This window comes from Pseudophryne corroboree, chromosome 2 (genome assembly GCF_028390025.1).
Source record: "Pseudophryne corroboree isolate aPseCor3 chromosome 2, aPseCor3.hap2, whole genome shotgun sequence".
Classification (NCBI taxonomy): domain Eukaryota; kingdom Metazoa; phylum Chordata; class Amphibia; order Anura; family Myobatrachidae; genus Pseudophryne; species Pseudophryne corroboree.
The window spans coordinates 818605768-818618795 of NC_086445.1; the positions used below are offsets into that span (position 1 = coordinate 818605768).

General features: G+C 46.8%; 1 protein-coding gene across 3 annotated transcripts in view; it reads left to right on the plus strand.

Moving 5' to 3' along the window:
* Positions 1-13028, plus strand: part of ASMTL (acetylserotonin O-methyltransferase like) — a 122462-nt gene that overhangs the window by 67855 nt on the left and 41579 nt on the right. For all 3 annotated transcript variants that reach the window (XM_063955692.1, XM_063955690.1, XM_063955691.1), the window contains 2 exons: positions 469-874; positions 9305-9467. In XM_063955692.1, the coding sequence (XP_063811762.1) occupies positions 469-874; positions 9305-9467 (569 nt within the window). The remainder of the gene's footprint in view (positions 1-468; positions 875-9304; positions 9468-13028) is intronic.

Sequence of the window (13028 nt, forward strand, 5' to 3'; positions counted from 1 at the left end):
TTCATATGTAAGGTACTCTGTAATAAACAATAAAGGACATAATAGAACCTGATGACAGGTCCACTTTAACAGATTTTGTGGATAATTCAATTAGCCCCTAAAATGTATTGGGGTAGCCTCAAGCTTTTTCACACTTATTGCTCCTGTTAAGTTATCGGTTTTCTGTGTGAGCACACAGTCACTGACCGCTGTGAGGCTGTTGAGGTCTCGCAAACAAAATCACCGATATTTGCTGCCGGCGGTCTACATTAGGGGTGAATTGAATAGCCCCAGGGCAGCAATTTACCCGCAGTAATTTACCGCGGCTAATTGAATTCCCCCCTTAATCTATAAACTATATTTTTGGATATTCTTTCTATAATCTACAGTATTCACATTGAAGTCAACGAAAATGTTTTGATTATTTTTATGAAAACTTTGTATTTTGTTTAATGACATTACAGTCTTACTAAAATGATGTTTTTGTAGGGACAAAGCAGGTGGCTATGGGATCCAGTCTCTTGGAGGAATGTTAGTAGAGAGTGTACATGGAGACTTCCTAAATGTAGTCGGTTTTCCCCTGAATCACTTCTGCAAAAAACTTGTGGAGCTCTACTACCCACCACCTAAACAAGCCATACAGAGGGTAAAGCATGACTCTATTCCTTATGTGGAGAGCTTTGAGAACCTCAGTGATGTGGAAAAAGACTGCTCTTCTCCCAGCAAAACTCTTGAGGGGAAGAAAGGGCTTAAGAAGTTTGTTTGTAGCTCATCTAGTTCTGCATCCTCTTTACCCTATACTACAGCTCTTCAAAATGGCATTAAAGAAAGTCCCAGACAAAAGCAGCTACCCTTAAAAATAAATGAACTTCTGGATGGCTTTAAAGAATCTAAGGTACTGATTTTTGCATCAAAGATTTCTAACATTAAAGATGTATAAACCATATGGTGCTATTTACCAGGCATGATTTAGAGGAAAGGCTACCAAAGCCTAATCTGATCATTTAAGCCAGGATTCTTAGGTTCTAACCTATTCTAATCCTTTCCCAATATGTACCAGGGAACAACATACTTAAAATGACCTAATCTGGGTGTTAGTACCTATGACCTATTTTGACTGTTGGAACCTAAAAAAACCTAATTCTGTTACTTAAGTCGAAACTATATACATGTACTGTGGAAATGTGTGGAATGAGTAGTTTTCATATGCAGTTCATATATACAGATGTGTCCTGCTACAGCCTTGCTACGTAGCGTACCCAGTGAGATTGACTGACCCCGAGATTCCCTGGTGTGCGCGTACACTCTCATCCGCGATCCATTTGCATTTATGGTTAAGCCACGGCTGCGAGTGGAAGCAGCAGGACACTTCTGTAATAAATGCACGGAGCCAGATTTAACGACGGCCGAGAACGCCGGAGTTGTGAGATGCCGGCCGATATCTGACTTGTAAGTTATTGCCCCTTTAAAAAAACTGACCATCCGGCATCTCTCACCTCCGGCAATCTCGGGCGTCATTACATCCCGTCCACAGTGTTTCAAACATAATCATATATTGTGTGGTTTTGTTTTATTTTCATACAACGTATAAATTCCTAAACTGAAACTTTTAAACATATAAAATCGTAAAACATCAACTGAACAAAAACCTAAGTTTTAGGGTTTTCTTTTTTAGATCCTAAAAATCAGGGGCCTACTGATAATGACAGGGATTCAACAGCAGTAGGCGTTTAGTTTTTCTTTTTCTTTTTCATTTTGTTACCATAGTAAATGGTGATGCTTTAGGAAATGCTAATATTTACTTTGTATGCATGTTTGCTGAATATGCTAGAAGTATCTTCTACTTTCCCACATCTTTTCTTTGTTATTCACCCCTATGAAGCATACCAAGAACCAGAAAGAAAAAAGGGAAACTCTGCTTAGTTGGTGCATTATTAAAGTATTAAAACATAACTTTGAATCTATTTAAAATCTTCAAAAAACTCACATGTGACCAGAGGTGGGTTGGCCATAGGGCTCACCCGGAAGATTCCTGACAGGCTGACGTGTCTGTGGGGCCTGTTTTGCGTGTTGTCATGTGGCCCCACCCCCCCACATTACAGGCAGTCCACTGCACTCAGTACACTGCATTGTCCCCATTCATTCTGTTATTCCATCTCTGCAGTACAGCAACTCTGCCATCCGGGGATGCTGCCATGGCTACACGGTATGTTATACCTGTTGTGCTGCCCATGTCAGGACACTTCTACAAAATTTTACAGGGCCACTTTGTAGTGTTTCAAGACCTAAAAATATCCAAGGCACATAGTGAAAATATATAGTGCTTCCACATGTATGTCTAAAATGGTAAATATATCATACTTAGGGTGGCACTTGATATGCCGGCTGTCGGGATCCCGGCTGTCACAGGTGTTATATTCCCACTCTATGGGTGCCGTGGACACCCATGAGTGGGAATAGTCCCTGTTAGTCGGCATGCTGTCGGGACAGTAAGGGGGCGGGATTCCGCCATCGGTATTGTAACCGCCGATCTCCTGACCGTCGGTCACGTAACTGCCTTCCAATAAAAATAATGAATATTATGCAATGAATGTAACAAATCCATGGTCCACATTAAAAGTGGTTCATATTTGAAAAGGACTGGTTTAATCTTCTGTGTTGGTGGGTATATGCATTTTCTGTTTGCAACATTTATTTTTACTTATTTATTTACTTTGTCATGTTCTTTTACACATTATTGTAAACCTATTTGTGGGGTGTACAAAAATACTTGTGTTCCCAGAGGGTCCTAAAATGAAATACCAAGCCTTTTTCTGATTACTAACTGTAAGCAAAATAGTGTGCTAGAGAAAGTAGACACTAGATGTGAAACCATTTCCTTTTTTTTTACTTTTACCACTAATATATAAAGTGGAAATGTTTATGTTTTAAATAAGTTTTGACCCAGTTGACACTTTCAAACAAAACTTACAAAATGCACATTAGAGATGATGACTGCAGTGTATGTGTGAAATATATATATATATATATATATATATATATATATATATATATATATATATATATTATTTTTTATTTTTTTTTATTTTCTCTTACATCCTAGAGGATGCTGGGGACTCCAAAAGGACCATGGGGTATAGACGGGATCCGCAGGAGCTTAGGCACACTAAAAAAAATTAAGACTGGGTGTGAACTGGCTCCTCCCTCTATGCCCCTCCTCCAGACCTCAGTTAGACTTTGTGCCCAGGAGTGACTGGATGCACACTAGGGGAGCTCTCCTGAGTTTCTCTAGGAAAAGACTTTTTGTTAGGTTTTTTTATTTTCAGGGAGCCCTGCTGGTTACAGGCTCCCTGCAGCGTGGGAGTGAGGGGGGAGAAGTAGACCTAGTTCTGTGAGTTTCAAGGCTCTGCTTCTCGGCTACTGGACACCATTAGCTCCAGAGGGTTCGATCACTTGGTGCGCCTAGCTGCTTGTTCCCGGAGCCACGCCGTCACCCCCTCACAGAAGTCAGAAGTCGGGTGAGTATGAGAAGAACAGAAGAATTCAGGACGGCAGAAGACTTCAGTGATGGAAGGTAAAGCACAGCGGTAACGCTGTGCTCCATGCTCCCACACACATCACCAACGGTAGTCACTGGGTGCAGGGCGCTGGGAGGCATGTTACTGAGGTTACAAAGCTGGCAAAAGATTGTAGGTGCCGAGGCACTTTATTACAGACCCCCGCCGGGCATTTTTTGTTTGTTTAAATTTGGCGGTCCGAAGCCGCCGGGAAGGGGGCGGAGCTTCGGTCCGCGGCTTACTCGCGCGCCATTTTCTCCCTACACAGCACCGAGGGAGAGACGCTGCCGGGACCTCCACGTTTTTTGCAAGTATAGGGGGTATCTCCAGTGGGGAGCCGCTGTGGGTTACCAGTTGTGAATTATAAGGCAGCGCTGGGTACACTTAATCTTCTGTGTCCCAATACAGGCGCTGGGGTGTGAGCTGGCATACTCCCTCTGTCTCCTCTTCTGGGCTGAATTGTGGGCCTGTCACCTTGCTGGGACGGTTCTGGGTGTTGTGGGTGTCGGTACTGCGTGTCGACATGTCGGAACCTGAATGTTATTCACCAGAGGAGGTTATAGGAGGTGGGGATGCGGGGCTAGAGCTAGCACTGTCGACGCAGCCGACTCCTGATTTACTAGCACTCCTTACTACAATAAATTCCAATGTAGCTTCTTTATCTAAGAGGTTAGATAAGTCTGAGTCACAGACCCAGGTGTGGAAGAAATCCTATGGAGGAGGCTTAATCTCAGGTAAAGACCCCATCCGGGTCCCATAAGAGGCCTTTTACTCAGGTGGGGGATACGGATACCGACACGGACTCTGATTCCGATGTCGATTTCACTGAGGCGGCGTTACATCCACGTTTGGTTAAGAGTATTCAGTACATGATTGTGGCTGTAAAGGATGTGTTGCAGATTTCTGATGAACCTGCGGTGCAGGAAACAAGGATTTGCTTATTCAAGGGGAAGAAACCTGAGGTAAAGTTTCCCCCCTCTCATGAAATGAATACTCTTTGTGAAAAGGCTTGGGAATCGCCGGATAAGAACTGGCAGATTCCCAAGAGGATTTTTATGGCGTATCCTTTTCCCTCTGATGACAGGGAAAAATGGGAGACATCTCCAACCGTTGATAAAGCTCTATCCCGTTTGTCTAAGAAGGTGACGCTTCCGTCTCCTGACACGGCAGCTCTCAAGGACCCGGCGGATCGCAAGTTGGAGACGTGTCTGAAGTCCATTTTCGCTATTACGGGTGCATTGCTCAGACCTGCTGTGACGTCTTTATGGGTGAGTTGTGCTATTGCTAAATGGGCGGAGAATTTAGCTAGTGACATGGATACTCTTGATAAAGGTAATGTCCTTCTAACTCTTGGTTATATTAAGGACGCTGCAGATTACCTGAAGGACGCGGCAAGGGACGTCTGTCTCTTGGGATCAAGGACCAATGCCATGTCGATATCTGCCAGGAGGGCCTTGTGGATCCATCAATGGAATGCTGATGCCGACTCCAAGAGGTCTATGGAAGCTCTACCCTTTAAAGGTACGGTCTTGTTTGGGGACGGCCTGGCGGACCTAGTCTCGACCGCGACTGCGGGTAAGTCCTCTTTTCTTCCTTATGTTCCCACACAACAGAAGAAGGCACCACATCAGCAAATGCAGTCCTTTCGTCACAATAAATACAGGCGTGGAAAGGGGTCGTCGGGGACGGGGAAGAAAAATTCCTGCAACCTCAGGTGCACAGGACCAGAAGTCCTACCCGGCTGCTACCAAGTCCACCGCATGACGCTGGGGCTTCCCTGGGGGAGTCCGGACCGGTGGGGGGCCGTCTTCAGGTATTCAGCCAGGTCTGGATTCAATCAGACCTGGATCCTTGGGTGTTAGAAATAGTGTCTCAAGGATACAAACTGGAGTTTCAGGAGATGCCCCCTCACCGGTTCTTCATTTCGGCATTACCAGTGGTTCTTCCAGACAGGGAGGTGGTCCGGGCAGCCATTCTAAAACTGTGTCTACAGAGGGTCATTGTTCCCGTCCCTCCGTCCCAGCGGGGGGAGGGGTTCTACTCGAGCCTCTTTGTGGTACCGAAACCGGACGGTTCGGTCAGACCAATTCTAAATCTAAAATCCCTCAATCCATACTTGAAAGTCTTCAAGTTCAAGATGAAATCCCTTTGAGCGGTGATTGCCAGCCTGGAGGGGGGGGGGGGATTTTATGGCGTCAGTCGACATAAAGGATGCCTACTTACATGTGCCGATATATCCTCCGCATCAGGCTTTCCTCAGGTTTGCGATACAGGATTCTCATTACGAATTTCAAACGTTGCCGCTTGGGCTTTCCACGGCTCCGAGGATTTTCACCAAGGTCATGGCGGAAATGATGGTCCTTCTTCGCAAACAAGGGGTTTCAATTATCCCGTACTTGGACGATCTCCTGATAAAGGCGAGGTCCAAGGAACGATGGCTGACAAGTGTAGAGTTGTCTCTATCTGTTCTGCAACAACACGGATGGGTCCTCAATTTGCCGAAATCCCAGTTGATTCCGACCACTCGGCTTCCTTTTCTGGGCATGATTCTGGATACGGAGTTACAGAAGGTATTCCTTCCAGAAGAAAAGGCTCTGGAATTGCAGACGATGGTCAGAGAACTTCTGAAGCCGACGAGTGTGTTAAACCATCATTGTACTCGGGTTCTGGGGAAGATGGTTGTGGCGTACGAAGCCATTCCATACGGCAGATTTCACGCCCGCGTGTTTCAGTGGGACTTGCTGAGCAAATGGTCCGGGTCTCACCTACACATTCACCGGAAGATAAGTCTATCTCCCAGAGCCAGAATTTCTGGCCTGTGGTGGCTACAAGCTCATCACCTCCTGGGGGGACGCCGATTCGGTATCCAGAATTGGGTACTTCTGACAAAAGATGCAAGTCGCTGGGGCGCAGTCACCCAAGGAAGAAATTTCCATGGAAAATGGTCGCTCCAGGAAGCCTGTCTCCACATAAATGTTCTAGAGTTAAGAGCCATTTACAACGGCCTGTTTCAAGCAAGAAGTCTTCTTCAGGGTCAACCGGTCCTGGTACAGTCAGACAACATCACATCGGTGGCCCATATAAACCGGCAAGGCGGAACGAGGAGCAGAGCAGCAATGGCGGAGGCCACAAAGATACTTCGCTGGGCGGAACACGTCAGCGCACTGTCAGCAGTTTTCCTACCGGGGGTGGACAACTGGAAAGTGGATTTCCTCAGCAGACACGACCTCCATCCGGGAGAGTGGGCTCTGCACCAAGAGGTATTTGCAGAAGTGACAAGATGCTGGGGAATTCCGTTGATAGACATGATGGCGTCTCGGCTCAACAAGAAGCTCCCGAGGTATTGTTCCATGTCAAGGGACCCACAAGCCACGGCGGTGGACGCCCTGGTGTCTCCGTGGGTCTTCCAGTCGGTGTATGTGTTCCCTCCTCTTCCTCTCATTCCAAAGGTGCTGGGGATCATTCGTCGAGCAAGGGTTCAGGCGATTCTCGTCGTCCCAGACTGGCCAAGAAGGGCCTGGTACCCGGATTTCAGGACTTACTGGTGGAAGATCCTTGGCCGCTTCCTCTAAGAGAGGATCTGTTGTTACAGGGTCCATGCGTGTTTCTGGACTTACCGCGGCTGCGGTTGACGGCATGGAGGTTGAGCGCCAGATCTTAGCTCGTAAGGGTATTCCCAGGGAGGTCATTCCAACTCTCATTAAGGCTAGGAAAGAGGTTACAGCGAATCACTATCACCGTATCTGGAGGAAATATGTTTCCTGGTGTGAGGTTAAAAAGGCTCCTGCGGAGGAGTTTCACTTGGGTCGTTTTCTCCACTTTTACAGGTGGGTGTAGATGCAGGCCTGAAATTGGGTTCCATCAAAGTGCAAATTTCGGCTTTGTCTATTTTCTTTCAAAAAGAGTTGGCTGCCCTCCCAGAGGTTCATACTTTTGTGAAGGGTGTAATGCATATCAATCCACCGTTTGTACCGCCTGTAGCGCCATGGGACCTTGATGTCGTCTTACGGTTCCTCATGTCTTCCTGGTTTGAACCTTTGCGGACGGTGGAATTAAAATTTCTCACTTGGAAGGTTGTTATGCTTTTGGCGCTGGTATCTGCCAGGCGAGTATCGGAATTGGCAGCTTTATCTCATAAGAGTCCGTACTTGATTTTTCATGCGGATAGGGCGGAATTGAGGACTCGTCAACAATTTCTACCGAAGGTGGTTTCGTCATTTCACATTAACCAACCTATTGTGGTTCCGGTAGCTACGGAAGAAGTGGCGATTCCAAAATCTCTGGATGTTGTAAGAGCGTTAAAAGTTTACGTTTCTAGGACAGCTGTTACTAGGAAAACTGAAGCGTTGTTTGTTTTGTATACGGCCAACAAGGTTGGTCATCCTGCGTCAAAACAGACTATTGCACGCTGGATTTGTAGTACGATCCAGCAAGCTCATTCTTTGGTGGGGTTGCCGGTGCCGAAGTCGGTTAAAGCCCATTCTACCAGAAAGGTGGGCTCATCTTGGGCGGCTGCCCGAGGTGTTTCGGCACTACAGCTTTGCCGAGCGGCTACTTGGTCGGGTTCGAACACTTTTGCTAAATTCTATAAGTTCGATACCCTGGGCGATGAGGACCTGGCGTTTGCTCAGTCGGTGCTGCAGAGTCGTCCGCACTCTCCCGCCCGTTCTGGAGCTTTGGTATAATCCCCATGGTCCTTTTGGAGTCCCCAGCATCCTCTAGGACGTAAGAGAAAGTAGGATTTTGGTACTCACCGTTAAATCCTTTTCTCCTAGTCCGTAGAGGATGCTGGGCGCCCGTCCTAGTGCGGACTATTACTTGCATTATATATTTTCTTACTGGTTAAGTTCGGTTATACACGACTTGTGTATTGGTTTGTTGCAGCTGGTTGCTGGAGTTTTATGCATACTGTTATCTGGTTTGGCGTTATTCCGGTTGTACGGTATGTTTATGGTGTGGGCTGGTGATTTGGTAGCCCTTAGTTAAGACAAAAATCTTTCCTTGTAATGTCCGTCTCTCCTGGGCACAGTTCCTATAACTGAGGTCTGGAGGAGGGGCATAGAGGGAGGAGCCAGTTCACACCCAGTCTTAAGTCTTTTTAGTGTGCCCAAGCTCCTGCGGATCCCGTCTATACCCCATGGTCCTTTTGGAGTCCCCAGCATCCTCTACGGACTAGGAGAAAAGGATTTAACGGTGAGTACCAAAATCCTATTATATATATATATATATATATATATATATATGTGTGTATGTATGTATGTATGTATGTGGTATTCATGTGACCGCCGGTCAGCTGACAGACAGTCACATGACCTCCTCCACCAGCCCGACGGCTCACTATCCCGATGGTTGGCATGCCGACCAACAGGGACTATTTCCACTCGTGGGTGTCCACGACACCCATAGAGTGGGAATAGAACCCGTGGCGACCGCAGCGTGCCCGCAAGGGGCTTGCTGCACTCGCCCCTCCCCGCCGGGATCCCGACTTCGGTAAGCTGACCGGCGGTCGCCGGTCAGCAGTACTACACCCATACACACACACACACACACACACACACACACACACACACACACACACACACACACACACACACACACACACACACTCTTGATTTATATATAGTTAGACATATTTATAGAAAATTGTGTCTTTTAAAGCCTAATCTATGTACACTCCATCTGTCCTAACCTTGTCCAGCTGCACAATGTAGATAAATGTGAGCACTCTCTGTCCTCTGCCTGTATTCTTCTATTTATTTTTTTTTCAGACATTGTTTGCAGCATCTAAACTGAAGGTCTTTGATAAGTTGAAAGATAAAGGTGCGCTGAAGGCCATGGAAATTGCGGAAAAGATTAATGCTTCTGTACATGGAACTGAAAGGCTTCTTGATGCCTGTGTTGCCCTTGGCCTGCTGGAGAAAACTCATCAAGGTGAATCTTAGTAGTAATTTATTTCTCTATAATGTTAAAGTCTTGAAGACTTCAAAATGAAGGCAAGAAATCTGTCAGCATACGGTAGTATTGCAGTATGCAATGTTTTTCTCACAAGCAAAACAACTGTTACTAAACTTCTCGCTGCGCACAGAATTGTTCATGTAACGTTTTTATACCCAGCCAAGCATACAATGTATTCCTAATGCCTGGTGCACAGTTAATGAGGGTACACACATACAATCAGCGGCTGATCGGAGTAAACACTGCCCATCAGCCATGCTTTTGTGTCCCTTGTGCCTGTCTCTGTACAGATATGTCACCAGTTTTCCAGTCCCATGTCTTTTTCTCACTTCAGCAACTTTGACCCTGTCTGCTCACTCGTATTTTGGGTACAGGATCACTGAAAGATTTCCACTTGTGGTTCTTGCTAGCTTCTGTGAGAGTTATCCTACCCATACCCCAGTTAATATATCTTAACAGTCTGTGGTGTGAGATTAATATTGTCACTTAGGTTATTTATTTATGCTGGAACATGCTGTTGTGTATTACTTAAACTCGAATACATTCTCACTGTGAATTTTTTCTTCAATATTTCTCTAACGTCCTAGAGGATTCTAGGACTCCGTAAGGACCATGGGGATAGATGGGCTCCGCAGGAGACATGGGCACTTTAAGAAAGACTTTGACTCTGGGTGTGCACTGGCTCCTCCCTCTATGCCCCTCCTCCAGACCTCAGTTTGATACTGTGCCCAGAGGAGATGGGTGCACTGCAGGGAGCTCTCCTGAGTTTCCTGCTAAGAAAGTATTTTAATTAGGTTTTTTATTTTCAGGGAGCACTGTTGGCAACAGACTCCCTGCATCGTGGGACTGAGGAGAGAGAAACAGCCCTACTTTCTGAGTTTCAAGGTCCTGTTTCTTAGGCTACTGGACACCATTAGCTCCAGAGGGAGTCGGAACACAGGTCTCACCCTGGAGTTCGTCCCAGAGCCGCGCCGCCGTCCTCCTCGCAGAGCCAGAAGATAGAAGCCGGGTGAGTATGAGAAGTAAGAAGGCTTCAAAGGCGGCAGAAGACTTCGTGATCTTCACAGAGGTAACGCACAGCACTGCAGCTGTGCGCCATTGCTCCCATACACCTCACACACTCCGGTCACTGTAAGGGTGCAGGGCGCAGGGGGGGGCGCCCTGGGCAACAATATAAACTTCTATTATAGCATAAACACATATATACATGTACAGCATGTTTTTGAATAATTTGAGCGGGACAGAAGCCCGCCGCCGAGGGGGCGGGGCTTCTCCCTCAGCACTCACCAGCGCCATTGTTCTCCACAGCATAGCGCTGAGAGGAAGCTCCCCGGACTCTCCCCTGCTTACTGAGGTGACAGTGGGTTTTTCAAGAGAGGAGGGCACGTAATTGGCGAAAAACGTGTTATTTCAGCGCTACTGGGGAAACATTCTGTGTTTGCCTGGGTTATATAGCGCTGGGGTGTGTGCTGGCATACTCTCTCTCTGTCTCTCCAAAGGGCCTGGTGGGGAAATGTCTTCAGATAAGAGCTTCCCTGTGTGTGTGGGGTGTGTCGGTACCCGTGTGTCGACATGTATGAAGTGGAAGGCTCACCTAAGGAGGAGGGGGAGTGTATGAATGTCAGATCTCCGTCGGCAGCGCCGACACCGGACTGGATGGAGATGTGGAATGTCTTAAGTGCTAGTGTAAATTTATTACACAAGAGATTAGACAAGCCTGAGGCTAGGGAACAGTCAGGTAGTCAGACCATGCCTGTCCCTGTGTCACCGGACCTTCCGGGTCTCAGAAGCGCACATTGTCCCAAATAATGGACACAGATACCGACATGGATTCAGACTCCAGTGTCGACTATGAGGAGGCAAAATTATAGCCAAAAGTGGTTAAGGGCATTCGATATATGATTATTGCAATAAAAGATGTTTTGCATATCACAGAGGAACCCCCTGTCCCTGACAAGAGGGTACACATGTATAAAGAGAAAAAGCCTGAGGTCACTTTTCCATCCTCGTTTGAGCTGAGCGAGCTGTGCGAAAAGGCTTGGGAATCTCCAGACAAGAGGCTGCAGATTCCCAAAAGGATTCTTATGGCGTATCCTTTCCCGCAAACGGATAGGATACGATGGGAGTCTTCTCCTAACGTGGACAAGGCTTTAACACGGCTACCCTCAAGGATGCTGCTGATTGCAGACAGGAGTTTACCATGAAGTCCATTTACACACATTCAGGTACAATTCTTAGACCGGCAATGGCGTCGGCCTGGGTTTGTAGTGCTGTCGCAGCATGGACAGACTCCCTATCTATGGAAATTGAGACCCTAGATAAGGATACCATTTTAATGACCCTAGGGCATATAAAAGATGCTGCATTTTATATGAGGGATGCTCAAAGAGACATTTGTTTGCTAAGTTCCAGAATAAACGCTATGTCTGTTTCTGCTAGTCTTATGGACCCGACAGTGGATGGGTGATGCCGACTCAAAGAGGCATATGGAGTCTTTGCCTTACAAAGGTGAGGAGTTATTTGGAGAAGGCCTCTCGGACCTCGTCTCCACAGCTACGGCAGGTAAATCGAATTTTTTGCCTTATGTTCCCTCACAGCCTAAGAAAGCGCCTCATTATCAAATGCAGTCCTTTCGTTCGAATAAAAGCAAAAGAGTACGAGGATCGTCCTTTCTTGCCAGAGGTAAGGGCAGAGGAAAAAAGCTGCACACAGCTAGTTCCCAGGAACAGAAGTCCTCCCCTGCCTCTGCAAAATACACCGCATGACGCTGGGGCTTCCCTGGGGGAGTCCGCTCAAGTGGGGGCACGTCTTCGACTTTTCAGCCACATCTGGGATCATTCACAGGTGGATCCCTGGGCAATGGAAATTGTTTCTCAGGGATACAAGCTGGAATTCGAAGAGGTGCCTCCTCGCCGGTTTTTCAAATCGGCTCTACCTTCGGCTCCCTCAGAGAGAGAGTTAGTGTTGAATGCAATACAAAAATTGTATCTTCAACAGGTAGTGGTCAAGGTTCCTCTACTGCAGCAAGGAAAGGGTTATTACTCAACCCTGTTTGTGGTTTCGAAACCGGACGGTTCGGTCAGACCCATTTTGAATTTAAAATCCCTGAACCTATACTTGAAAAGGTTCAAATTCAAGATGGAATCGCTCAGGGCGGTCATCGCCAGCCTGGAAGGGGGGGATTTTATGGTTTCCCTGGACATAAAGGATGCATACCTTCATGTTCCAATATTTCCTCCTCATCAGGCGTTCCTGAGATTTGCTGTACAAGATTGTCATTACCAATTTCAGACGTTGCCGTTTGGGCTTTCAACGGACCCGAGGATTTTCACCAAGGTAATGGAGGAAATGATGGTGCTCCTGCGCAAGCGAGGGGTCACAATTATCCCATACTTGGACGATCTCCTCATAAAAGCGAGATCTCGGGAGAAGTTGCTGGACAGCGTGTCTCTGTCTTTGAAGGTGTTACAGCAACACGGCTGGATTCTCAATATCCCGAAGTCACAGTTGGTTCCTACAACGCGTCTGACCTTCTTG